Source organism: Lithobates pipiens, unplaced genomic scaffold (assembly GCF_037356315.1).
Source record: "Lithobates pipiens isolate NorthernLeopardFrog02 unplaced genomic scaffold, aLitPip1_a1.2 Scaffold_1, whole genome shotgun sequence".
In the NCBI taxonomy this organism is placed as follows: Eukaryota; Metazoa; Chordata; class Amphibia; order Anura; family Ranidae; genus Lithobates; species Lithobates pipiens.
Window position 1 is genome coordinate 175,663,431 of NW_027507685.1, and position 25,780 is coordinate 175,689,210.

General features: G+C 44.5%; 1 protein-coding gene across 1 annotated transcript in view; it reads right to left on the minus strand.

Annotated features, from left to right (window-relative positions):
* The window catches only part of LOC143988676 (uncharacterized), a 29,237-nt gene extending 11,781 nt beyond the window's left edge, over positions 1-17,456 (minus strand). Inside the window, exon 1 of the mRNA XM_077488421.1 lies at positions 17,342-17,456. Within this exon, the coding sequence (XP_077344547.1) occupies positions 17,342-17,420 (79 nt within the window). The 5' untranslated portion in view covers positions 17,421-17,456. The remainder of the gene's footprint in view (positions 1-17,341) is intronic.
* Positions 17,457-25,780: the final 8,324 nt, after the last annotated feature.

The window sequence follows — 25,780 nt, forward strand, 5'->3', positions numbered from 1 at the left end:
ATATGCCCATAGCATGTGTGAGCAATATATCATTTAGTGACAACTTTGTGCAAAAAAAAAAAAGTTTGTAATATTCCCGCAACTTGTGGCAAAATATAAAATATTCCATGGACTCAACATGCCTCTCAGTAAATAGCTTGGGGTGTCTTCTTTCCAAAATGGGGTCACTTTGGGGGGTTTTGTGCTATTTTGGCATTTTATGGCCTTCGAAACTGTGATAGGTAGTGAGGAGTTAAATCAAAAATTTGCACCCTTAGAAATCCTGAAGGTGGTGATTGGTTTTCGGGGTGCCGTGCGCGACTAGACTCCCAAAAAGTCCCACACATGTGGTATCCCCATACTCGGGAGAAGTAGCGGAATATATTTTGGGGTACAATTCCACATATAACCATGGCATGTGTGAGCAATATATCATTTAGTGACAACTTTTTGTAAAAAAAAAATTTTTTTTAATTTTTTGTCATTATTCAATCCCTTGGGACAAAAAAAAAAATATTCAATGGTCTCAACATGGCCCTCAGCAAATAGCTTGGGGTGTCTACTTTCCAAAATGGGGTCATTTGGCGGGGGGGTTTATGCCATCTTGGCATTTTATGGCCTTCAAAACTGTGATAGGTAGTGATAGGTAGTGAGGAGTAAAATAAAAAATGTATGCCCTTAGAAATCCTGAAGGTGGTGCTTGGATATCGGGGTCCCGTACGCGGCTAGGCTCCCAAAAAGTCCCACACATGTGGTATCCCCGTACTCAGGAGAAGCAGCAGAATGTATTTTGGGGTGTCATTTCACATATGCCCATAGCATGTGTGAGCAATATATCATTTAGTGACAACTTTGTGCAAAAAAAAAAAAGTTTGTAATATTCCCGCAACTTGTGGCAAAATATAAAATATTCCATGGACTCAACATGCCTCTCAGTAAATAGCTTGGGGTGTCTTCTTTCCAAAATGGGGTCACTTTGGGGGGTTTTGTGCTATTTTGGCATTTTATGGCCTTCGAAACTGTGATAGGTAGTGAGGAGTTAAATCAAAAATTTGCACCCTTAGAAATCCTGAAGGTGGTGATTGGTTTTCGGGGTGCCGTGCGCGACTAGACTCCCAAAAAGTCCCACACATGTGGTATCCCCATACTCGGGAGAAGTAGCGGAATATATTTTGGGGTGCAATTCCACATATAACCATGGCATGTGTGAGCAATATATCATTTAGTGACAACTTTTTGTAAAATTTTTTTTTTTTTTTGTCATTATTCAATCCCTTAGGACAAAAAAAAAAAAAATATTCAATGGGCTCAACATACCCATCAGCAATTTCCTTGGGGTGTCTACTTTCCAAAATGGGGTCATTTAGGGGGGGTTTGTACTGCGCTGCCATTTTAGCACCTCAAGAAATTAGATAGGCAGTCATAAATTAAAAGCTGTGTAAATTCCAGAAAATGTACTCTAGTTTGTAGACGCTATAACTTTAGCGCAAACCAAAAAATATACGCTTATTGACATTTTTTTTACTAAAGACATGTGGCTGAATAAATTTTGCCCTCAATGTATGACTAAAATTTAGTTTATTCGATTTTTCTTATAACAAAAAGAAGAAAATATATTTTTTTTCAAAATTTTCGCTCTTTTTCCATTTATATCGCAAAAAAAAAATCGCAGAGGCAATCAAATACCATCAAAAGAAAGCTCTATTTGTGGGAAGAAAAGGACGCAAATTTCGTTTGGGTGCAATATTGCATGACTGCGCAATTACCAGTTAAAGCAGCGCAATGCGAAATTGGAAAAAGACCTCTGGTCCTTAAGGTGTTTATTGGTCCGGAGCTGAAGTGGTTAAATAGGAGCTGCTTGACACAGTAAGGTCCACCAGAAGATCCTTAAAAGCTACACATCATACCGAGACCCAAAGAAATTCAGGAACAATTGAGAAAGAAAGTAATTGAGATCTATCAGTCTGGAAAGGGTTATAAAGCCATTTCCAAAGCTTTGGGAATCCAGCGAACCACAGTGAGAGCCATTATCCACAAATGGCGAAGACATGGAACAGTGGTGAACCTTCCCAGGAGTGGCCGGCCTCCCAAAATTACCCCAAGAGCGCAGCGACGACTCATCCAAGAGGTCACAAAAGACCCCACAACAACGTCTAAGGAACTGCAGGCCTCACTTGCCTCAGTTAAGGTCAGCGTTCATGCCTCCACCATCAGGAAAAGACTGGGCAAAAATGGCCTGAATGGCAGAGTTCCAAGGAGAAAACCACTGCTGAGCAAAAAGAACATCAAAGCTTGTCTCAATTTCTCCACAACACATCTTGATGATCCCCAAGACTTTTGGGACAACATTCTGTGGACCGATGAGACAAAAGTGGAACTCTTTGGAAGGTGTGTGTCCAAGTATATCTGGCGTAGAAGGAACACTGCATTTCATAAAAAGAACATTATACCAACAGTAAAATATGGTGGTGGTAGTGTGATGGTCTGGGGCTGTTTTGCTGCTTCAGGACCTGGAAGACTTGCTGTGATAAAAGGAACTATGAATTCTGCTGTCTACCAAGAGATCCTGAAGGAGAATGTCCGACCATCTGTTCGTGTACTCAAGCTGAAACGAACTTGGGTTCTGCAGCAGGACAATGATCCTAAACACATCAGCAAGTCCACCACCGAATGGCTGAAGAAAAACAAAATGAAGACTTTGGAGTGGCCTAGCCAAAGTCCTGACCTGAATCCTATTGAGATGTTGTGGTATGACCTTAAAAAGGCCGTTCATGCTCGAAAACCCTCTAATGTAACTGAATTAGGACAATTCTGCAAAGATGAGTGGGCCAAAATTCCTCCAGGACGCTGTAAAAGCCTCATTGCACGTTATCGCAAATGCTTGGTTGCAGTTGTTGCTGCTAAGGGTGGCCCAACCAGTTATTAGGTTTAGGGGGCAATCACTTTTTCACACAGGGCCATGATGGTTTGGATTTTTTTTCACCTTTAATAATAAACACCTTCATTTACAAATTGCAGTTTGTGTTTACTTGTGTTGTCCTTGACTATTGTTTAAATTGGTTTGATGTTCCGAAACACTTAAGTGTGACAAACATGCAAAGGAACAGGAAATGAGGAAGGGGGCAAACACTTTTTCACACCACTGTATAATTTGTTTTGCTGTCCGTCTTTTTTCATCTCACTTCCTGTTGTCTCCTTCCGTTTGCAAGTAGCAGACGTTTGTAAGTTGGATGTTTGAAAGTAGGGGCCTGCCCTATATGCTCTGCAGAAATGGCGGCACAAGGTGTTGGTGTTGCCACAACATTGTAAGCCCTCAAAGTGACTCTTGGTGGGTGCTGGAGCACCCTGCTGTGAACGATTATATCAAGAATTGTAATTACATGCCATTGTTGAACAGTGGTAGAAAAATTGGGCCTTTGGTGGTTGTGGTGCTGGTGATGGTGCCACAACACTATAAGTCCTCACAGTTACTCTCGGTGGGCACAGAAACGGGCCCTGCTGTGAAATATTATATCAAGAATTGTAATTACATGCCCCTGTTAAACAGGGGCTGAAAAATTGGGCCTTAGGCACTGGTGCTGGTGCCACGACACTGCAACCTCTCCCATATACTCTAGTTGTAGTGCAGGAATAAGCCCGGCTGCAAAGCATTGCATCAAAAATTGCAATTAAACGCCCCTGTTAAACAGGGGCTGAAAAATTTGGCCTTAGGCACTGGTGCTGGTGCCACGACACTGCAACCTCTACCATATACTCTAGTTGTAGTGCAGGAATAAGCCCGGCTGCAAAGCATTGCATCAAAAATTGTAATTAAACGCTCCTGTTAAACAGGGGCTGAGAAATTGGGCCTTAGGCACTGGTGCTGGTGCCACGACACTGCAACCTCTCCCATATACTCTAGTTGTAGTACAGGAATGAGCCCGGCTGCAAAGCATTGCATCATAAATTGCAATTAAACACCCCTGTTAAACAGGGGCTGAAAAATTGGGCCTTAGGCACTGGTGCTGGTGCCACGACACTGCAACCTCTACCATACACTCTAGTTGTAGTGCAGAAATGAGCCCGGCTGCAAAGCATTGCATCAAAAATTGTAATTAAACGCCCCTGTTAAACAGGGGCTGAAAAATTGGGCTGGTGGCATCACCCAGAACCAAAAATGTTCTTCCAACATATCAGCGGAGGAGGAAGAAGATAGACAATCAACATAAAAGGACAGTCACTCAGCATCAGCATAGGCAGTCTTGAAGGGATGTGATATTTAAAAAAAAAAAATATTCGGTTACATCAGCTTCAGGTGCTTGGTAGCTGTGGGTGATCTAAGACTGATTCATCTTTATGAAGATCAGTCGATCAACGGAGTCGGTGGACAGGTGCACCCTGTGATCGGTAACAAAGCCACCAGCAGCACTGAAGGTGCGTTCCGAAAGAACGCTGGATGCAGGACAGACCAGTAGCTTAATTGCATACTATGCAAGCTCTGGCCAGTGATCCATCCTCAAGACCCAGTAAGCCAGAGGATTTTCGTGGGAAAAGTGGCCAAGTCTTACCTTGCCCCTAGGTATTCCTGCACCATGTAAATCAGACGCTGGCGATGGTTGCTGGAACCAATCATACCTTGGGGCTGCGGACTAAAAAATTGTCTGAACGCATCGGTCAGACGGCCACCTTCTCCACCGCTCCTTCTGACCGATGCCTCAGCAACACGTTGTCCAGGACCAGGAGTTTGTAACCTCCCAGTCTCTGGGAACGCGTTGCACAGACCTTTCTGCAAGGCCTCCCGCAGATGTCTCATCCTCTGCCCCCTCTGCGATGGCAAGATAAGGTCGGCAACCTTACCCTTGTACCGTGGATCAAGGAGAGTGGCCAGCCAGTAATGGTCCCTCTCCTTGATCCGAAGAATAAGAGAATCCTTCCGCAGGCTTTGCAGGATCAGGGAGGCAATGCAGCGTAGGTTAGCTGAGGCATTCGGTCCGGAGTCCTCTGGGTCACTAAGGACAACATAATCCGCAGCTACCTCCTCCCAGCCACGTACAAGTCCACAGGTTTCTTGGGACTGTAAGGCCGCGTACACACGCGGGGACTGTCTGCCGAAACTAAGTTCGTCAAACAGTCCGCTCAAACTTTTGAATGAACGAACACGCCCACACACGGCACTTTTTGAGCGGACAAATACGGCAAACTTTGTTCGTCGTACTAAGTCCGCGCAACTTTTGAAATGAACGGACTCGCCCACACACGAGGCAACAGTCCGCTCATTTCGAGCGCGTGTGCAGGTAGGCGGGGCCCGCGACGGAGACGTCGCGGGCTCCGCCACCTGGAATGTACTTAAAGGGGAACCCCAACGCTGAAAAAAATCGGCGTGGGGGTCCCCCCAAAGTCCACAACAGACCCTTGTCCGAGCACGCTACCCGGCCGGCCAGGAAAGGGGGGCGAGCGAGCGCGCCCCCCCCTCCTGAGCCGTACCAGGCCGCGTGCCCTCAACATGGGGGGTGCCTTGGGGAAGGGGGGGCCGCGCGGCCCCCCCACCCCAAAGCACCTTGTCCCCATGTTGATGAGGACAAGGGCCTCTTCCCGACAACCCTGGCCGTTGGTTGTCGGGGTCTGCGGGCGGGGGGCTTATCGGAATCCGGGAGCCCCCTTTAATAAGGGGGCCCCCGGATACCGGCCCCCCACCCTATGTGAATGAGTATGGGGTACAATGTACCCCTACCCATTCACCTGTAAAATAAAAGTACCCAAAAAAAAACACAACACACGAGATAAAATATTTTATTGCACAGCTCCGGGGGTCTTCCGTCTTCGGTGGTCTTCTCGCCGGACTCCTCCGCTATCTTCTTGTAGCTCTTTTGCTAGCGGAGGAGTCCGGCTTTCTTCCTCCCCGCCGCCGGCCTCTTCTCCCGACTTCGGGGGTCTTGTCCCCCTCTTCGGTTCTTCTGCCGGGCCACCGCGCCTTCTTATAGCTCTTTTGCAGGCGGTGGCCCGGTCTTCTGTCGCTGCCGCCTTCCGTTCTTCTGCCGGGCCACCGCGCCTTCTTATAGCTCTTTTAGAGGCGGTGGCCCGGTCTTCTGTCGCCGCTGTCGCCTTCCGGTCGCCTTCCGTTCTTCTTCTTGTTCTTCTTCTTCTTCTTCTCCAGGAGATGTTGACACGTCGCTCTCTCCGGCCGGAATGCCAGAGCCGCGCTGTGCGGCCACTTATATAGTGACAATGGGGCGGTGTCACATGGTATATGTCACATGGGTTGGTCACATGGTGACCCCGCCCCCTTATGATGTCATAGTCCCCATGTGACATCAACCCATGTGACCAACCCATGTGACATATACCATGTGACACCGCCCCATTGTCACTATATAAGTGGCCGCACAGCGCGGCTCTGGCATTCCGGCCGGAGAGAGCGACGTGTCAACATCTCCTGGAGAAGAAGAAGAACAAGAACAAGAAGAAGAACGGAAGGCGACCGGAAGGCGACAGCGGCGACAGAAGACCGGGCCACCGCCTCTAAAAGAGCTATAAGAAGGCGCGGTGGCCCGGCAGAAGAACCGAAGAGGGGGACAAGACCCCCGAAGTCGGGAGAAGAGGCCGGCGGCGGGGAGGAAGAAAGCCGGACTCCTCCGCTAGCAAAAGAGCTACAAGAAGATAGCGGAGGAGTCCGGCGAGAAGACCCCCGAAGACGGAAGACCCCCGAAGCTGTGCAATAAAATATTTTATCCCGTGTGTTGTGTTTTTTTTTTGGGTACTTTTATTTTACAGGTGAATGGGTAGGGGTACATTGTACCCCATACTCATTCACATAGGGTGGGGGGCCGGTATCCGGGGGCCCCCTTATTAAAGGGGGCTCCCGGATTCCGATAAGCCCCCCGCCCGCAGACCCCGACAACCAACGGCCAGGGTTGTCGGGAAGAGGCCCTTGTCCTCATCAACATGGGGACAAGGTGCTTTGGGGTGGGGGGGCCGCGCGGCCCCCCCTTCCCCAAGGCACCCCCCATGTTGAGGGCACGCGGCCTGGTACGGCTCGGGAGGGGGGGCGCGCTCGCTCGCCCCCCTTTCCTGGCCGGCCGGGTAGCGTGCTCGGACAAGGGTCTGTTGTGGACTTTGGGGGGACCCCCACGCCGTTTTTTTCCGGCGTTGGGGTTCCCCTTTAAGTCCATACCAGGCGGCGGGGCCCGCGACGTCTCCTTCGCGGGCCCCGCCTACCTGGAGACGCGCTCAAAATGAGCAGACTTTCCTCCGAGCGGGAACAGTTTGCTCATTTCGAAAGTGGCCTACACACGGGCGGACTGTCCGCTCAAACCAAGTTTCAGCGGACAGTTTTTCGGAATTTCCGAAAAACTTTGTTCGTCAAACTGTCCGCTGAAACTGTCCGCTGAAGCCCCACACACGAGCGGACTGTCCGCTGAAACACTGTTCAGCGGACAAAGTTGAGCGAACAGTCCGCCCGTGTGTACGCGGCCTAAATCATCCCTACAAGACTGCTGCTGCTGCTGCTGATGCTGAGTGCCAGCCTCCACCTCCATGCTGACACAATCATCCTCCTCCTCCTCATCCTCTTCCTGTGTGATGGGTGGCACAGCAGGAACACTGTCTGGATAAAGGGGGCCTTGAGAGGCAAGGAAGTCCTCCTCTTCCTGCCTCTGTTCTGCCTCAAGTGCCCTGTCCATTATTCCACGCAGCGTATGCTCCAAGAGGTGGACAAGAGGTACGGTGTCACTGATGCATGCACTGTCACTGCTCACCATCCTTGTGGCCTCCTCAAACGGTGACAGGACAGTGCATGCATCCCTGATCATGCCCCACTGGCATGGTGAGAAAAAACCGAGCACCCCTGACCCTGTCCTGGTGCCGTAGTCACACAGGTACTCCATGATGGCCCTCTGCTTCGTGTGCAGCCGCTGCAACATAGCCAACGTTGAGTTCCACCTGGTGGGCATGTCACATATAAGGCGGTTCTTGGGCTGGTTCAACTCCTTTTAGAGCTCAGCCAGCCGAGCACAGGCATTAGATGATCGGCAGAAATGCATGCAGACTTTCCTGGCCTGCTTCAGGACATCCTGTAAGCCCAGGTACCTGCCCAAGAACCGCTGCACCACCAGGTTAAGGACGTGAGCCACACAGGGCACATAGGTCAGTTGTCCCTGTCGGAGGGTCGGAGAGGAGGTTGGTGCCATTGTCGGAAACCACCAATCCTGGCTCAAGCTTTTATTAAAGTGAAAAAAGTGGAAAAAAAAAACACACACAAAAAATAAATAAATAAATAAAAAAGCCAAAAATAGTTGTGGTTGTATTTTTCTTCTCTCTCTCTCTCTCTCTGTTGTTCTCTCTCTCTCTCTTATGTTCGCTCTCTACGTTCCACTCTACTGTCTTTCGTTCTCTCTCAGTTTTATTTTTTACTATGTTTTATTGTATTTGCTTTGCAGGTATGGTATGTTATACTGTAATGTCTGTTTCATTGTTAACCATCATTTGCTTAGCAGGTACGCCATTCAGCTGCAGCACGGATTTATTTATTTTGATAGCAACATTGGTTTCTCCCACCATAGATAAAACTGTGACTCCAGCGCTGTAGGAGGTGATTTCACCTCCTACACCGAGCATATATCCCGAAGCATGGGGGCAGCAGGGGTGGAGGAGTGATTTGCTGCTACCTTTTGAGGTGGATGCCCCCATGCTTTGGCATATATATATATTTTAGACACGGATTGCGTTAAATTTTTTTTTATTTTTTACTATGCTTTTTTTGTATTTGCTTTGCAGGTATGGTAAGTCTTACTGTTATACTGTAATGTTACTTTGTTTTATTGTTAACCATCATTTACTTAGCAGGTACGCCATTCAGTTGCAGTGCGGATTTATTTATCTTGACAGCAACGATACATAAAGCCGTGACTCCAGCGCTGTAGGAGGTGATTTCACCACAAAAAAAGAGCATATATGCTGAGGCATGGGGGCAGCAAGAGTGGAGGAGCGATTTTGGCGGATGCCCCCATGCTTCAGTATATAAAAATGGTGCATGTAAGCCCATCATTAGAAGTGGGTGGATGAAGGGAGGTATTCTAATGGTGGTCATACCCACCAATTAATCTCTTTTTTTAGTTCAGCCCACAGGCTGCATGAGTAAAAAGATTACAATATATGCCCAACAAGGACCAGCAACGTACTGGTATGTTACTGGACTTTGAGTGGTTATACCAGAATGATTCCTGCGGGTTTAGGTATCATCTTGCTATCATTCTTTTCAGCCAGCGGTCGGCTTTCATGTAAAAGCAATCCTAGTGGCTTTCACAAGCAGTGGGAGGGAATGACCCCCCCACCATCTTCCATGGTTTTCTCTGGCTCTCCTGTCCCAGCAGGGAACCTGAGAATGCACTTTATTTACAAACTCATCTTAATGAATGGATGGGGAGTTATAACGCCACTGTTTGTTATTTGAGTGAGGTGGGTAAAACGATATAATAAATTGATCAGGGAACGGGTAAGCACTATGGATCATAGAGTACTGCGATATCACATGGCGAATTAAATTTTACACAATTCTACATTAGTTGTGGCAAATGAGGTTCTATAGCTGAGTTGGGAGGGTGAGATTTGAGGGGGGGGGGGTTGGGGTGGGGGTAGGGGGAGTGGGGATATATATATATTTTGAGGGTAAACAATATTATAACCACTGAGTTTATGAAGTCACAGCAGCACCTCCCCTCCCCCTTTTTTTTTTCTTCTTTTCCCCTCCCTCCCCTTTCTGTTTTTTTTTATAGAGGGGTATAATTGGTGTTATGGAGGGATTACGATCCCACCTTAGAACGTGTGTTAAATGGGTATGGCAGGACTACTTGGGGGGGCGATGAGCACGGGTACTCTTGAATGGGGTATGATTATACCGGCTACAATTGAGACCCCTAGGGGTTGCTCTGATGGGCAGGGTTGGGAGGGTGGGGGGAGGGAGGTGAGTCTTCGAACACGTGCTGTGGGTATCGGGGTGGTGACGGGAGCAGGTTGGGATGGGGGGTGGCGTTGGGGGGAGAAAGCGGTTCCCTCCCCCCTCGCCTTCTCCCTTCCCTGGGCATACCAACCACTGGATTTGATGGGTAGGTGGAATATAATTTCATGGAATGTGAGGGGCCTGGGAGATCCTAAGAAAAGGGGGTCTGTGATGTTGGAGACGGAGGGAAAGGGACCTGGTTTGCTTTTTCTACAGGAAACCAACCTAACCCCAACTACGGCCCCTCAGCTACATAACCGGAAATTCCAGGCATATTACCATTCCTTCTATTCATCGTATTCTCGCGGTGTGAGTGTGCTAGTTTGGAAGGGTACAGATTTTTTATGCAAAGAGTCTCATATTGATGGGGAGGGGAGATTTGTCTTTTTGCATTGCCTGATGGATGGGCAAGAATATGTTTTAGCCAATATTTATATACCTCCTCCCTTTAAGTTAGAGGTTATGTATAAATTTCTTATGTTTAGTTTGGGTAAACTGGGTGTCCCGTGGATAATAGCTGGAGATTTTAATGAAACTATAGATAAGCGCTTGGTCAGATTCCCTTGTCCAGCTGGGAATAGAACAGGTCGACTACATGAATTCTTACTAGAAGTCGGACTAAAGGATATCTGGCGCGTGCGACACCCTCAGGATAGGCAGTATTCTTGCTTCTCTAGCACCCACCAGACGCTATCAAGAATAGATATGGGTTTGGGGAACAAAGAGGCATCAGGGTTGGTGGCAGATATAGAATATGGGGTACGTGGGATTTCAGATCATTCCCCTCTAGTTATAACCTTGAATACGGGAGAGAGTGTCCCACTGGGAGAGTGGAGAATAAACCCCGCTTGGTTGGAACTAATTGATAGCTCTAACCTCCTAGTGGATCATATAGGGGAATTTCTCCAAATTAACAGAGGGACAGCGGCGCCCGGAATAGTTTGGGACTCCCTAAAAGCCTTTCTTAGAGGAATACTCATACAGAAAATTGCAATAACAAGAAGGGAAGCTCGAGAGCAAGAGAAAGAAATTAGAAATGATGTTATCCAGGCTGAGAGAGCGTTTGTGGAGGACCCATCGCCGGGGAAACAACAGGCCTGGGTGGATAGCCAACAGATATATAAAATGGCACTTTTAAAAAAGGTAGAGAATCAACGCATCTTCCAACGTCAATATTATTTTGGTGAAGGAGAGAGGGTGGGTCGAGTTCTTTCCCTACTAGTTCAATCTAATGGCCCCTCTACAGTAATACAGGCAATTAAAACACAGAATGGTGATCTTGTCTCCAGGCCCCCCGAGATTATTAAGGTGCTTTTCTGACTATTATAGAAGCCTATATAAATCAACTACACAGGACCACGAGCGTCTGGCCACTAATTTTTTACATCAAACAGCTATTCCTATGCTTTCAGACCAGGATAAATTGAATCTTGACTTACCACTTACTTTGGAAGAACTAAAAAGTGCGATGACTAGTATGCCCAACTATAAATCTCCTGGCCCTAATTAGAGACGTCAAACGTATGGAATACCTTACAGCTTCCCTAAACAACACGCTAGACAAACATAACAAGGTATGGGATCTCTGGGATAAGATGGAGACACCCGCCTTCTGAGTGTGGAGGGGGAGGGGGCGCAGGGTGGGTGGGTCGGAGGGGCGTCCTTTACTTTGCTTTTCTTTCTTTTGCTTCCTCTTTTCATTTCTTTCTTCTTTATCTAAAAAGGTTTGTTAATTTGAGGAATCTAACCCTCCCGGTAAATGAGTGTTGTTGTATTGTAATACTTGAATTGATGCAATGCTATATTTTTTGCCTTTGTTTACCGTGGTCTGTGACCGCTTATTTCTACTGCCTGTGCCTTAATGTTCCTTCTTTGATTTCTTTGTTTCACTTGAAATTTCAATAAAATGTCAGTTTTCAAATCTCCTGGCCCTGATGGGCTTCCAGTAGAAATTTATAAACGATATAGCGAACAGCTGATGCCGGCACTACTGGAAACGTTAAATCATGCATTAGAGGCGGGAGAGCTCCCCGCTTCAATGCTGGAGGCCAATATCACTCTAATTCTTAAAGAGGGGAAGGATCAACAAGAGGTTTCGTCATATCGGCCGATATCCCTGTTATGTTCAGACGTAAAAATCCTAGCCAAGGTCCTAGCAACTCGTCTAAATAACTATATTCATAAATTAATACATCCAGATCAGTCCGGGTTTATCCCGGGCAGAACAACTAATACTAACATCAGGAGGGTTTTTTTAAATCTACAAATACCTAGAGACAATGATGGCCCAGGCGCCATATTAGATTTAGACGCTACTAAAGCCTTTGATAGCCTGGAGTGGGGTTATCTTTGGGGCGTATTGGAACGCTTTGGCTTTGGCCCCTTATTTATCCGATGGGTAAAGTTACTTTATAGGGAACCTAGGGCAAAGATTAAAATGGGGACCCTATTTTCCAATACGTTTCACTTAGAAAGGGGTACGAGGCAGGGGTGCCCGTTGTCTCCCCTCCTGTTCGTGCTGGCTATGGAACCCCTGGCTGTGCTGGCGAGATCGCGCCCGGACATCCAGGGATTCCAGCACGGACCGGAGGAGGAGAAGATGGCCTTATTTGCAGACGATGTCCTGATTTTATTGGTGATATGGGCTCTACTCTGAACAACGTAGTGCAGTTGATGGAGGAATTTGGGCAACAATCAGGCTTGGTCATTTACTGGAGCAAACCAGCCCTTATGCCATTGTCAGGGTCTGGAGACTTAACATCGCCTACAGTTTCGGGATTAGAAGTGGTGCCAAAGCTAAAATACTTGGGTGTCTGGATTTCTAGAGATATAAATCAGTATGTTGAGGAGAACCTGGTACCATTATTGGCGAAATTGAAGCAGAAGGTTAATAACTGGTGTCGCCTCCCCCTGTCTTTGGCGGGACGCTGCAACTTAGTAAAAATGATTTGACAGCCACAGATTTTATACATTCTCCATAATTCCCCAATCTGGATTAACCAGAAGTGGTTTAACAGATTGGAGGTACTGATTCGTGAATTAATATGGAAGAAGAGACAGCCTCGGATTCGGCTGCAGACGTTGCAGCTCCCTGCAGAAAAGGGAGGAGTAGCGATACCGCATCCAAGAACATATTTTCTATCAGCCCAGCTCCAGCATTTAACTGGGGCTGCACTTGAAGGGGGTGGTTGTCCAAACCATAAATTGATGATCGACAAAGCATATCATAAAACCTTAGCTGAAGTTTTGGAGGCCAACTCATTTGCTTGTAAATGCCCTACTAATGCTCTGGCGAGGAAAGTATGGCAGATAGCCAAGCAACTCCTGGGCTATGAGGGAGTAACTGAGTATACCCCCTTATGGAACAATGGAGAATTGGCTGAATTAAATAGCATAGATAGGCCCCTGGAGTGGGAGAGGAGGGGGATTAGCAGGCTAGTGCATCTCTACCAGGGGAACCTTATGAAATCTATAAAATGTTTTATATATATCTGCAAGTGAGACATGGGATACAAGCACAGTATGGCACACTCACTATTGAGAGGATGAAGACCCCCCTGTTTCAGGGACTCCTCGATCGAAGGCAAACAAAGGGTCAGATTTCTAGGCTATATATAAAACTCAAGGATAAAGTTTTGAAAGGAGAGGGACCCGACAAGAGTAGAAGGGGATGGGTGGCAGACCTGGGACCAATTAGGCAAGAGCAATGGGACGAGACCCTAGCACAGGGGAACCTAGTGTCTATCTCTCCATCGCAGCGCATGTCCCACAAGCTTTTTATATACAGGGCATATTATACCCCTAAAAAAATGTGGAAGATAAGTAGAAAATCTAATGGTGATTGCCCCAGATGTGGGTCACCAGGGGATCTTCTTCATATGGTATGGAAGTGCCCAAAACTGTATCGGTACTGGATAGAAATTGTACATAGAATTAACAGGACCTTTAATACCACCCTGAAACCAGAAGCTAAGACTTGTCTATTAGGGATCATGGAAGGGGGTAGAATTTCTGCTGTAACAAAGATATCCATATTAAGATGCCTGTATCAGGCCAGACGGCTAATTGCAATGAACTGGCAGGCAAAAAGCCCCCCAGTACTACAAGCATGGGTAAATGCCATAAATTCTACAATTTGGTGTGAACGAGCAATGCTTATTAGACAAAATAACCTAAAAAAATTCAAGGCGCTATGGAATCCATGGTTGAGAGATATTGGCTACCCCCTGGATGAGATAGCGGAGGATTTGACTTAATGCGCACTCACTCGGTTTGGGCTTGGTGTGGCTTGGGAGCTTCTTTGATGCTCCTTACTCCTGTCCCCGAAGTGATCTGCCATCCCCCTGCCGGCTAGCCAGAATAGGTCTGGCCGGAGCTAGCAGCACGTGTTCGTAGAATGGGGTTTTGGGGGGGGCGGGGAGTTTAGCAGGCGGGTCAGGGACAACTAGAGTGTCATGTATGACTACGCCTGCGTTGTTAGGTAAATTTTTGATGAAAGAATTTGTACTTTTTGTCGTGATATATACTTTTTCTCTATGTTTGGAAAATCACGTTTTATGTAAAAAAATATTTTTCAATAAAAAGTAATAAAAAAAAAAAAAAGAGAGAGAGAATGCAGCCGGTAGTTCCGCCAACTGACCAGAGACCAGAATGGCTCCAATCTCTATGGCCTAAGAAACCAGAAGCTATAAGCATTTCATGACTTTGATTTTGCGGGATGTAAACAGCGCCATTGGGAAATTGGGAAAGCATTTTATCACACCGATCTTGGTGTGCTCAGATGCTTTAAGGGCAGAGGAGAGATCTAGGGTCTAATAGACCCCATTTTTTTTTTTTTTTGAGTACCTGTCACTACCTATTGCTATCATAGGGGATATTTACATTCCCTGAGATAACAATAAAAATGATAAAAGAAAAAAATGAAAGGAACTGTTTAAAAATAAGATAAAAAAGCAAAAAAAAAAGCACCCCTGTCCCCCCTGCTCTCTCAAAGGCGAATGCAAGCGTCGGTTTGGTGTCATATGTAAACAGCAATTACACCATGCATGTGAGGCTTTGTCTTCAAGTGGTTAGAAGAGTGAGTGATGTGTGACATAAGCTTCTAAATGTTGTGCATAAAATGCCAGGACAGTTCAACCCCCACCACCAAATGACCCCATTTTGGAAAGTAGACACCCCAAGCTAGTTGCTGAGAGACATGTTGAGTCCATTGAATATTTTACACCCCAAAATATATTCTGTTGCTTCTCCTGGTACAGGGATACCACATGTGTGAGACTTTTTGGGAGCATGGCCACATACTGGACCCCTAAAGCCAGGCCATGGAATGCCCAAATGACCCAATTTTGGAAAGTAGACACACCAACCTATTTTCTGAGAGGTATGGTGAGTATTTTGCAGATCTCACTTTTGTCACAAAATTTTGAAATTTGAAAAAAAAAAAAAATGATTTTCTTTCTTCATTTTTAAAATCAAATGAGAGCTGCAAAATACTCACCATGCCTCTTGGCAAATAGCTTAGAGTGTCTACTTTCCAAAATGGGGTCATTTGGGGGGGGGGGGGGGTGGTTGTGCCATCTTGGTAAAAAAAAGTTTGTAATTTTCCCGCAACTTGTGGCAAAATATAAAATATTCCATGAACTCAACATGCCTCTCAGCAAATATCTTGGGGTGTCTACTTTACAAAATGAGGTCATTGGGGGGGGGGGGGGGGGTTGTGTCATCTTGGCATTTTATGGCCTTCAAAACTGTGATAGGCAGTGAGGAGCGAAATCCAAAATTTACGCCCTTAGAAATCCTGAAGGCGGTGCTTGGTTTTCGGGGGCCCGTGCGTGGCTAAGCTCCCAAAAAGTCCAACACATGTGGTATCCTTGTACTCAGGAGAATCAGCCAAATGTATTTTGGGGTGCAATTCCACATATAACCATGGTATGTGCGAGCAATATATCATTTAGTGACAACTTTTTGTAAAACATATATTTTTTCATTATTTATTCACTTGGGACAAAAAAAAAATATTCAAGGGGCATGCCTCTTAGCAATTTCCTTAGGGTGTCTACTTTCCAAAATGGGGGAGAGGGACTGACTAGAGGAAGTGATGGATCGTGATTCCTAGCTAATAGGAACACATGATCTGTCACTCCTCTCAGAACAGAACACGGATTTGTGTGTTTACACACACATTTCCATGTTCTGTCCCTTGTGCTCGCGATCGCTCATGGCCAGAGGTTATCACGACCATCGGCCATGACCAAATGCACTTCCACTGCTATCTTGATCCCATGAGCCGACGTTTAGCTATGACGTTTCGCGGGATCGTGTCGACCTGCTGCAGTAAAATGACGGCGGCTGGCCGGCAAGCGGTTAATACTGCAATTACTAACTGTTACTGCATAAAAAAAATACTACTAACTTTACTCATTTTTAACATATATACTGTTCCACAAATTGTTAGTAATATAAACTGAATTAATACTAGCCATTTAAAAACATTTCAATAAATTCATGATTTAAAACATCAATAAAATAAATAAAAACAACAAATTATAGCAATTTTTAATACTAAAATTGATGATAACAGCAACAAAAATACTAATAGTAATAGTAATAATGCAAAAAGCACAAATATTGCAATTGTTATTCCTGTTGTTGTTGATACTTTGCAAATCTTTGTATGTTTAGGCAAAAATGTTTTTTTTCCCTGGATGTAATAGGGAAGGGTGTGTCCCCATTGGGTAGAATTATCCTCTCTATTGTTACCAAGACAGAAAGTTATGGGAAATCAAACATTTTACAACTGTCACCAGAACAACAGACTATTCTGGAGTCAACTGTCTAATGGGGTATCCACATTATAATCCGGTTGTACAATCTTCTTTAAATTTACCAAACTATGGAATATGAGCACAGACCTATACATTTTGTTCAATTTCTACCAAGTCGTGCAGGCCCTTGTATTACATAGTAGTTGGTACTCCTACAGAACATTGTACAATCAGATTGTGTAGAATATGGTCAATTTAAAAGGGGATATCCTTTGGAGAAACCTCTTCTTGTGTTAACCCATTCCTTCTCTATCCCCTCAAAAAAGCTTTAGATACATTTTAATAATGCAAACAATAACAACAATATATTTATAGAATGTTTAATACTATTACTAATCATGACAATAGCAACAAAAATACTACTACTACAATTATTACTACTATTAATAAATAAATAAATAATAATAATAATAATAATAATAATAATAATTAATAAAATGACACTTTTTTATATTAATTAATGTTCTTTTGTTTTTCACTCTGTTTAAAGTTTCAATAATACATTTAAAGGTACTAAAAAACAAAATAATTTGTATGATTCAGACAATATTGTACAGATATTTACCTACACCGTGGACACTTAGCAGCATACAGAGGGTACCAAGAAGCATGGCTGCTTTGTAAAGTAAAGATCCAGAGTCCATGTTGCTTCCAAATCTGGAGAGAAGAATCAGACTTGTATTTCACCAACCCCATAAACTTATTTTATACCTGCTGTATAAAAGGCACCACGGTGACAAGTATAGAACTGGGAGGATCCGTATTTAAGGTTAATGGGGATTTAACATGAAATCTCTCTTGGAGTGACATGTGATTTCATATTTCCAACTTGGCTTACACAGACATATACATTTTATGAATGAGAGGAGTATCTGACATTCCATATGGTACATTCATGAAGCATTTATGTGTTTTAATTCTTGGTTTACTGATATAAATACCCAAGTGTATAGTAAAACATACATCCTTATTATGTACAAATGAATAAATATTTCAAGAACTAGAACAGCATATTAAACAAATTATTATAAATCAAATTTAATGTTTTTAGAGTTTCAAAACACTAGGCAATTATTATTTTGAGATTGTTAATCAGTGAACAAAGTAAACAAATAAAGTTAAACAAAAGGCAAACAGATGATGAAACAGAAATTATAAAATTGCAAAAATATAGCTGATATGCAGATATGGGAACCAACTGACCTACTAAAAGATTTGTTATTTTGTTCAGCCAGTCTTGTGATTCAGGTGTCGTGTCAGACATTAGAGCCAGATCCTGGGCTTCTACAGCAGACAGGCAGTGCAGTTTGATCAAGGGCACCTCCCAGCCTGCTTACTAGACAATGAAAGAACAGCATTGCAAAAATCATCACTCTTTTCACTCTAATTCATTCCTCTATTAGTAATCACCCAATGTTAAATTTCCGATACTGTGTGCTCCACTGGAGCCTTGTCTAGTTCTTTATTCTGACCCTCAATCTTTCAATTTCTAGCCTCATACACACGATCAGATTTTCCGACAGGAAATGTGTGATGACAGGCTGTTGGCAGAAAATCCAACCGTGTGTACGCTCCATCAGACAATTGTCAGATTTTCCGCAAACAAATGTTGGAGGGCAGGCTTTAAAATTTTCCACAGACAAATGTCTGTTGTCAGAGCGTGTGTACTCAAGTCCGTTAGACAAAAGGCCAAAGTACAAACACGCATGCTTGGAGGCAAGGACAAGCCAGAAGCAGTCGGTCTTGTAAACTAGCGTTCGTCATGGAGAATTAACATTTATGGCATGGCAAATTATGAAATGTGGAAATGCAGCACACATTCTCTACTTCTTTAACTGCTTAAGGACCTCCTGCACATATACGTCGGCAGAATGGCATGGCTGGGCACAAGCACGTACCTGTATGTTGCTCTTTAAGTGCCAACCATGGGTCGGGAGCATGCCGGTGTGCTCACAACCCGTTCCTGAGCTCTGTGACCATGGCCGCGGGATCAGCGGACCCGATTGGCGCTGGTGTCCCGCGATCGGGTCACAGAGCTGAAGAACAAGGAGAGGTCTGTGTAAACAAACCTCTTCCCGTGCTTCCTACTGAGCCTGTCACCGATCATCTGTTCTCTTTTATAGGGAAAGACGATCAGTGATGTCACATGCCAAGCCACGCCCCCTACAATAAAAAAACACATAACGTCACACATAACCCCTCCTCGTCCCCTAATGGTTAACTCCTTCACTGCTAGTGTCATTTACACAGGAATCAGTGCATTTAAATAGCACTGATTGCTGTATAAATGACAATGGTCCCAAAAATGTGTCAAAAATGTCCGATGTGTCCGCCATAATGTCACAGTCACAAATAAAATCGCTGATCACTGCCATTACTAGTTAAAACATTTTTTTATAAAAATGCTATAAAACTATCCCCTATTTTCTAAACGCTATAACTTTTGTGCAAACCAATCAATAATCGCTAATTGTGATTTTTTTTTACCAAAAATGTGTAGAGAATATGTATTGGCCTTTTTTAATATATTTTTTGGGGATATTTATTATAGCAAAAAGTAAAAAATATTATTTTTTTCAAAATTGTCGTTCTATTTTTGTTTATATCGCAAAAAATAAAATCCGCAGAGGTGATCAAATACCACCAAAAGAAAGCTCTATTTGTGGGAAAAAAAGGATGCCAATTTTGTTTGGGAGCCACGGCGCATGACTGCGCAATTGTCAGTTGAAGCGACGCAGTGCAGAATCGCAAAAAGGGGCCTGGTCCTTTGGCTGCAAATTGGTCCAGGGCTTAAGTGGTTAAAGGGATAACAATGAAGCTGCTTTGCTGGTGATACTGATGCCAAACGTATTTAAAAAGGCTTTTTTTTCCTAGTGATATCAAGAATAATATTATTATTATTATTATTTTGTTTGGTCAAGTTACCACAACACCATTATCCCGTAGTTTTTTTTTTATATCAAAGGTACAACTATGTTGGTGTCCCTTGTTAATTTTACATTGTAATTTTTAAATGTAACTGCCTACCCCCAAACTGCCATTTGCAGTAAAACACATAGCCAAGTATTATTCTCCCCAAAATTTCTATCGTGCATTAACCACTTGCCGACCGCCGCATGTACATATATGTCGGCAGAATGGCATGGCTGGGCAAATGGGCATACCTGTACGTCCCTTTGAATTTGCTGCCATGTGGTTGCGTGTGTACCACCGGCAGCACGCGCTACCCTGCGGCAAGCTCTGTGAGAAGGATCGAGGGTCCTGCGGACTCAATGTCCGCGGGGATACCCGCGGTCATCTCACGGAGAGGAAGAACTGGGAGATGCTAATGTAAACAAGCATCTCCCCATTCTGCCTAGGGACACTGTCACTGATCATAGCTCCCTCTGATTGGGAGCTGTGATGAGTGATGTGCCACTCGTAGCCATGCCCCCTAACAGTTAGAATCACTCACTAGGACACATTTAACCCCTTCCTAGCCAGCTAGTGGCTAACCTCTTCACTGCATTCGTAATGGAGAATTAACATTCGTGGCGTGGCAAATTATGTAATGTGGAAATGCAGTTCACATTCTCTTCTTCTTTAAAGGGATAATAATGAATCTGCTTTGCTGGGGATATTGATACCTAGGGACACTGTCACTGATCATAGCTCCCTCTGATCGGGAGCGGTGATGAGTGACGTGTCACTCGTAGCCATGCCCCCTAACAGTTAGAATCACTCCCTAGGACACACTTAACCCCTTCCTAGCCAGCTAGTGGTTAACATCTTCACTGCGTGTGTCATTTTTACAGTAATCAGTACAATTGTATAGCACTGATCACTGTAAAAATGCCAATGGTCCCAAAAATGTGTCAAAATTGTCCGATGTGTCCACCATAATGTCGCAGTCAGGATACAAATCGCAGATCGCCACCATTAATAGTAAAAAAAAAATTTTTTGCGCAAACCAATCAATAAACGCTTATTGGGATTTTTTTTACCAAAAATTTGTAGAAGAATACCTATCGGCCTAAACTGAGGGACATTTTTTATTTTTATATATATTTTTGGGGGATATTTATTATAGCAAAAAGTAAAAAATAATGTGCTTTTTTCCAAATTGTCACTCTATTTTTGTTTATAGCACAAAAAATAAAAACAACAGAGGTGATCAAATACCACCAAAAGAAAGCTGTATTTGTGGGAAAAAAAGGACGTCAATTTTGTTTGGGAACCACGTGGCACAACGGCGCAATTGTCAGTTAAAGCGATGCAGTGCTGAAAAAAAGTGCTCTCGTCTTTGGCCAGCCAAATGGTCCAGGGCTGAAGTAGTTAAAAAAACAAAACAAAATTAGACATACTATCTGCCAATAGAACTTAACCCAAAAGTGCATTCTATGAATCCAAAAATATAGAAAATATAACAAATCAAATCATTATTCAACCGAAAAATCCAATTAAAGCCTCATGCATGTGTCCTGTTTCTTAATATAGGGGTTGAACAATTTCAAGAGTTAGTGAGAGCAAGGATCTGCCATCCGGAGATAATTCAGAAAATCATCCAGATTATTCTCCTGGAGCTTCTGCAGCAAAGGCATATGACATAAATGGTCTCCATTGATAAAGCAACCAATTTTTGGTCCAAGAACTCCTCCTCCTCCTGTTCCTGGACTTGGGTCAAAGCAATAACTCCAAGGCCAATAATAAATAACACGTTATCTCCTCCGATTCCGTAACATGTCTAGTTGATGAATGGCCTTTCAGAAACTAACTGAAAAGCATGAAATGAAAAGTGCGAAATGAAAAGTGCTAATAGAAAAGCACGAAATGAAAAGCATGAAATGAAAAGTGCTAAATGAAACCAAACTTCTACTAACATGAAATTAGCAGAAGGAGCCCAAAGGGTGAAAGAGCTGAAAAACCATGTAGTACGTGACTACGTTCATGATTGATGGCCAACAATTGTGTACCGTGTGTATGCAGGGCTCGAGTCCTGCGGGAACGCATGGGAACGGCGTTCCCGTACCATTTCCACAACGGGAACGCCGTTCCCATTAGCAGCCCGAGTAGCCCGCCGCTCGTGCGTAGCCCGCCGCTCCTCTGCCGCCCGAGTCAGTGACTGGTTGCTAGGCTAGGGCCGCTCCGCGTCTAGCAACCGGTCACATGACATCGGCCGTACACGTGGGCACGCACTGGAGTCAGTGGGCAGTACGCATATGGCCTCCAGCGCAGCCAGCGGCAGACACACGCCGCTGGCATACGGACTGTCTCCTCCCTCCCCTCTACCCAGTGCTCTCCCGAGAAGTAAACCAGGTTAGTCACTAGCACTCTGCATTACCCTGCCAATACTCTGCATTACTCAATACTCTGCAATACCCCGCCAATACTCTGTATTACTCCACCAATACTCTGCATTACCCCGCAAATACTCTGCATTACCCCGCCAATACTCTGCATTACCCGCCAATACTCTGCATTACCCCGCCAATACTCTGCATTACCCCGCCAATACTCTGCATTACCCCTCCGCCAATACTCTGAATTACTCTACCAATACTCTGCATTACCCCGCAAATACTCTGCATTACCCCGCCAATACTCTGCATTACTCCACCAATACTCTGCATTACTCCACCAATACTCCGCCAATACTCTGCATTACTCCGCCAATACTCTGCATTACTCCACCAATACTCCGCCAATACTATGCATTACTCCACCAATACTCTGCCAGTACTCTGCATTACTCCACCAATACTCCGCCAATACTCTGCATTACTCCACCAATACTCCGCCAATACTCTGCATTGCTCCACCAATACTCTGCATTACCCAATACTCTGCAATACCCCACCAATACTCTGCATTACTCCACCAATACTCTGCATTACTCTACCAATACTCTGCATTACTCCACCAATACTCTGCATTACTCTACCAATACTCTGCATTACTCCGCCAATACTCTGCATTACTCCGCCAATACTCTGCATTACTCCGCCAATACTCTGCATTACTCCACCAATACTCTGCATTACTCTACCAATACTCTGCATTACTCTACCAATACTCTGCATTACTCCACCAATACTCTGCATTACTCTACCAATACTCTGCATTACTCCACCAATACTCTGCATTACTTCTGCATTACTCCGCCAATACTCTGCATTACTCCGCCAATACTCTGCATTACTCCACCAATACTCTGCATTACTCCACCAATACTCTGCATTACTCCACCAATACTCTGCATTACTCCACCAATACTCTGCATTACTCCACCAATACTCCGCCAATACTCTGCATTACTCCACCAATACTCTGCATTACTCCACATTACTCCACCAATACTCTGCATTACTCCACCAATACTCCGCCAATACTCCGCCAATACCCAACCAATACTCCGCCAATACCCAACCAATACTCTGCATTACTCCACCAATACTCTGCATTACTCCACCAATACTCTGCTATACCCTGCCAATACTCTGCAATACATACCCTGCCGATACTTACTCTGCAATACTTACCCTGCCAAGACTCTGCAATACTTACCCTGCAATGCCCTGCCAATAATCTGCAATACCCAGCAATAATCTGCCATACCCTGCCAATACTCTGCAATACCCTGCCAATACTTATCCTGCCAATATTCTGCAATACCCTGCCAATACTTACCCTGCCAATACATATTCTGCTAATACCCAGCCATACCCATCCATGCTCAGCCAAAATATTATTGGGGGAGATGACGTGGATATTACAGTAGGGGAGATGTATATTGCAGTGGGGACTATATGGTGGTGACATTTTTCACAGGTTTTTGCAAATTCGATTATTATTTGCTGATCCGAAAAAAGATCCGATCTGTGACTCAGATCCAAGGAATGATCCGATCCGTGAGTTTTTTGATCCGTTGCCGATAATCTTGCACGGCAAGGGCAACGTTATTCCAGTTTGTGTGATATTTTCTAATTTGCTGTATTTGAATTTGGAACAGGGTGTATTTGTGTTAGAAATTCCCTGCGAGGGAAAGATCATCACCCATTGTGTTGATTATTCTGTTTGACAAGTTAACTTATTTTGTATTTGTAAACTGGCACTTTACAATAAATGTACTGTATTTTCTGTGAAATATATATGCATATGAGCGTACCTTTATTTTTTTTAATTTTTTTTGGTGGGGGAGTGGATCTTGGGTGAGAGTTCCCACACTTTTTTCCCCAGCACTTGACCCCTGTGTGTATGCAAGACAAGTCTGGGCCAACGCCCTTCGGACAAAAGTCCAGGATTTTGTTGGCCAAAAATCTGATCGTGTGTACGAGGCTTAATACCTATAACTCCGGAGAATACAGGAAGCAGATATGAAGACAAATTCATGTATCAACAATCACTTAATTTAAAAATTAATTATAAATAATGCTTTTTAGTGAATACATTGATGCATTAATTGGTGTTTTATGCAGGTTGGAAATCAATTTTAGAGATGAGTAAATTCTGAGGATTAATGATTGGTAAATACGGAGACATGTGCTATGTCTACATCCACAGTTTAAAAAGAAACTCTAGTGAGTGCCCAGTGTGCACATATTTGTTGTAATATTGCAAAGTTCACCTTAAACTAATTTCCCGTCGCATCATGGCAGCATACACTCTGGGTTGTGACTCCGCCTCCACAACCTGATAGGACCACATAGCTATAAGATGACGATATGGCCCCGGCCCCAGCATTCTCTTACTTTTCCTCACCTGTTAGGACTGCATGGATCAGCACCCCCTTTACAGCTTCGCCCCAGCCAGGTTCTAGCCTCTTCTGGATGGATGTCCTTACTGGTACAGCCTCTAAACGAAGCTAAATGGAAGGAACCCCACTCTGGTGATCTCAGGGGTATGTTACAACTCTCTCTGTGATCTTAAATAAGCCTTAAACAGTCTTGCATTTTTATCTGCCTACGGTTGGAGCTTTAAACAGGCTCTAGTAGTATTGTTCGACTCCTGTTATAAGCCTTAAACAGGCTTGGCAATGTCTTTGGCACATAAGCCTTAAACAGGCTTAGCGATATACTCAGCACATAAGCCTTAAACAGGCTTTGCTAAATTGCAGTGGTCTCCATCTCTGTATTTCCCTGTTTACCTTGTGTGTATCCTTTGGCAGTCTTCCTGGGTGTGGCTCTGGCTGCATATTTAAAAGGGATTTCATTGAATTTGTCTGTGTACTTGTACCTAGACTCTGGATTGCCAGTACCTTCCTTACAAAACTTTCATTCATCCAGCTTAGGTGAGTGGATACCTGTTAATATACTAATGTTTACTGCCTGTCTGCTATATAAGTATTGAAGATTAAAAAAGAGAGCAATCCTAACGCTGCCTAAATGGTTAGCCATACCAGGTCCTCCAAATCATCTGAATCAAGGCACAGAGAGACCTTACGCAGGAGAAGCCATTCCAGCCCCAGACGGAGCTGCTCAAGTCGCAGGAGAAGCAGCACAGGCCATAGAGGGAGTCGCATTAGAAGTTGCTCCAGATCATATTCTAGACACGGCAGGTCCTACCTTAGAAGATCTCCTGGGCATAGACAGCGATCCCCAGTGCGACCCTCCGGAAATGCATGCTGGATATGCGGGGCTGCAGCTCTCCCCGACAAACTGGCCTGCCGTAGGTGCGTCGAGGAAGCTACTAAGGAAAGAGAACCACGGTCTAAAGAACCTGTAGCTCCACAGATTCTTACTCCGGTGACAGAGTTGCTGACGCAAAGTGCCTCACCTGCTCCTCCCAGTACATCAAGAGAGCAGGATTCCCCGTCTGACAATGAGGGGTTGGATGCGTCTGCAGGTTTAAATTTTTCATTAATAGAACCATTTGTGAAATCGGTTAAAGAGGCGATTGGCTGGGAGGAACCCCAGGAGGCTCAACCGAAACGGAAGAAATGCTTCCCGAACCTCAAAAGGGACTCAGAGGCTTTTCCGTTCATTGAAGAATTGGACCATTTAATTAAGGAAGAATGGCAAGGACCTGA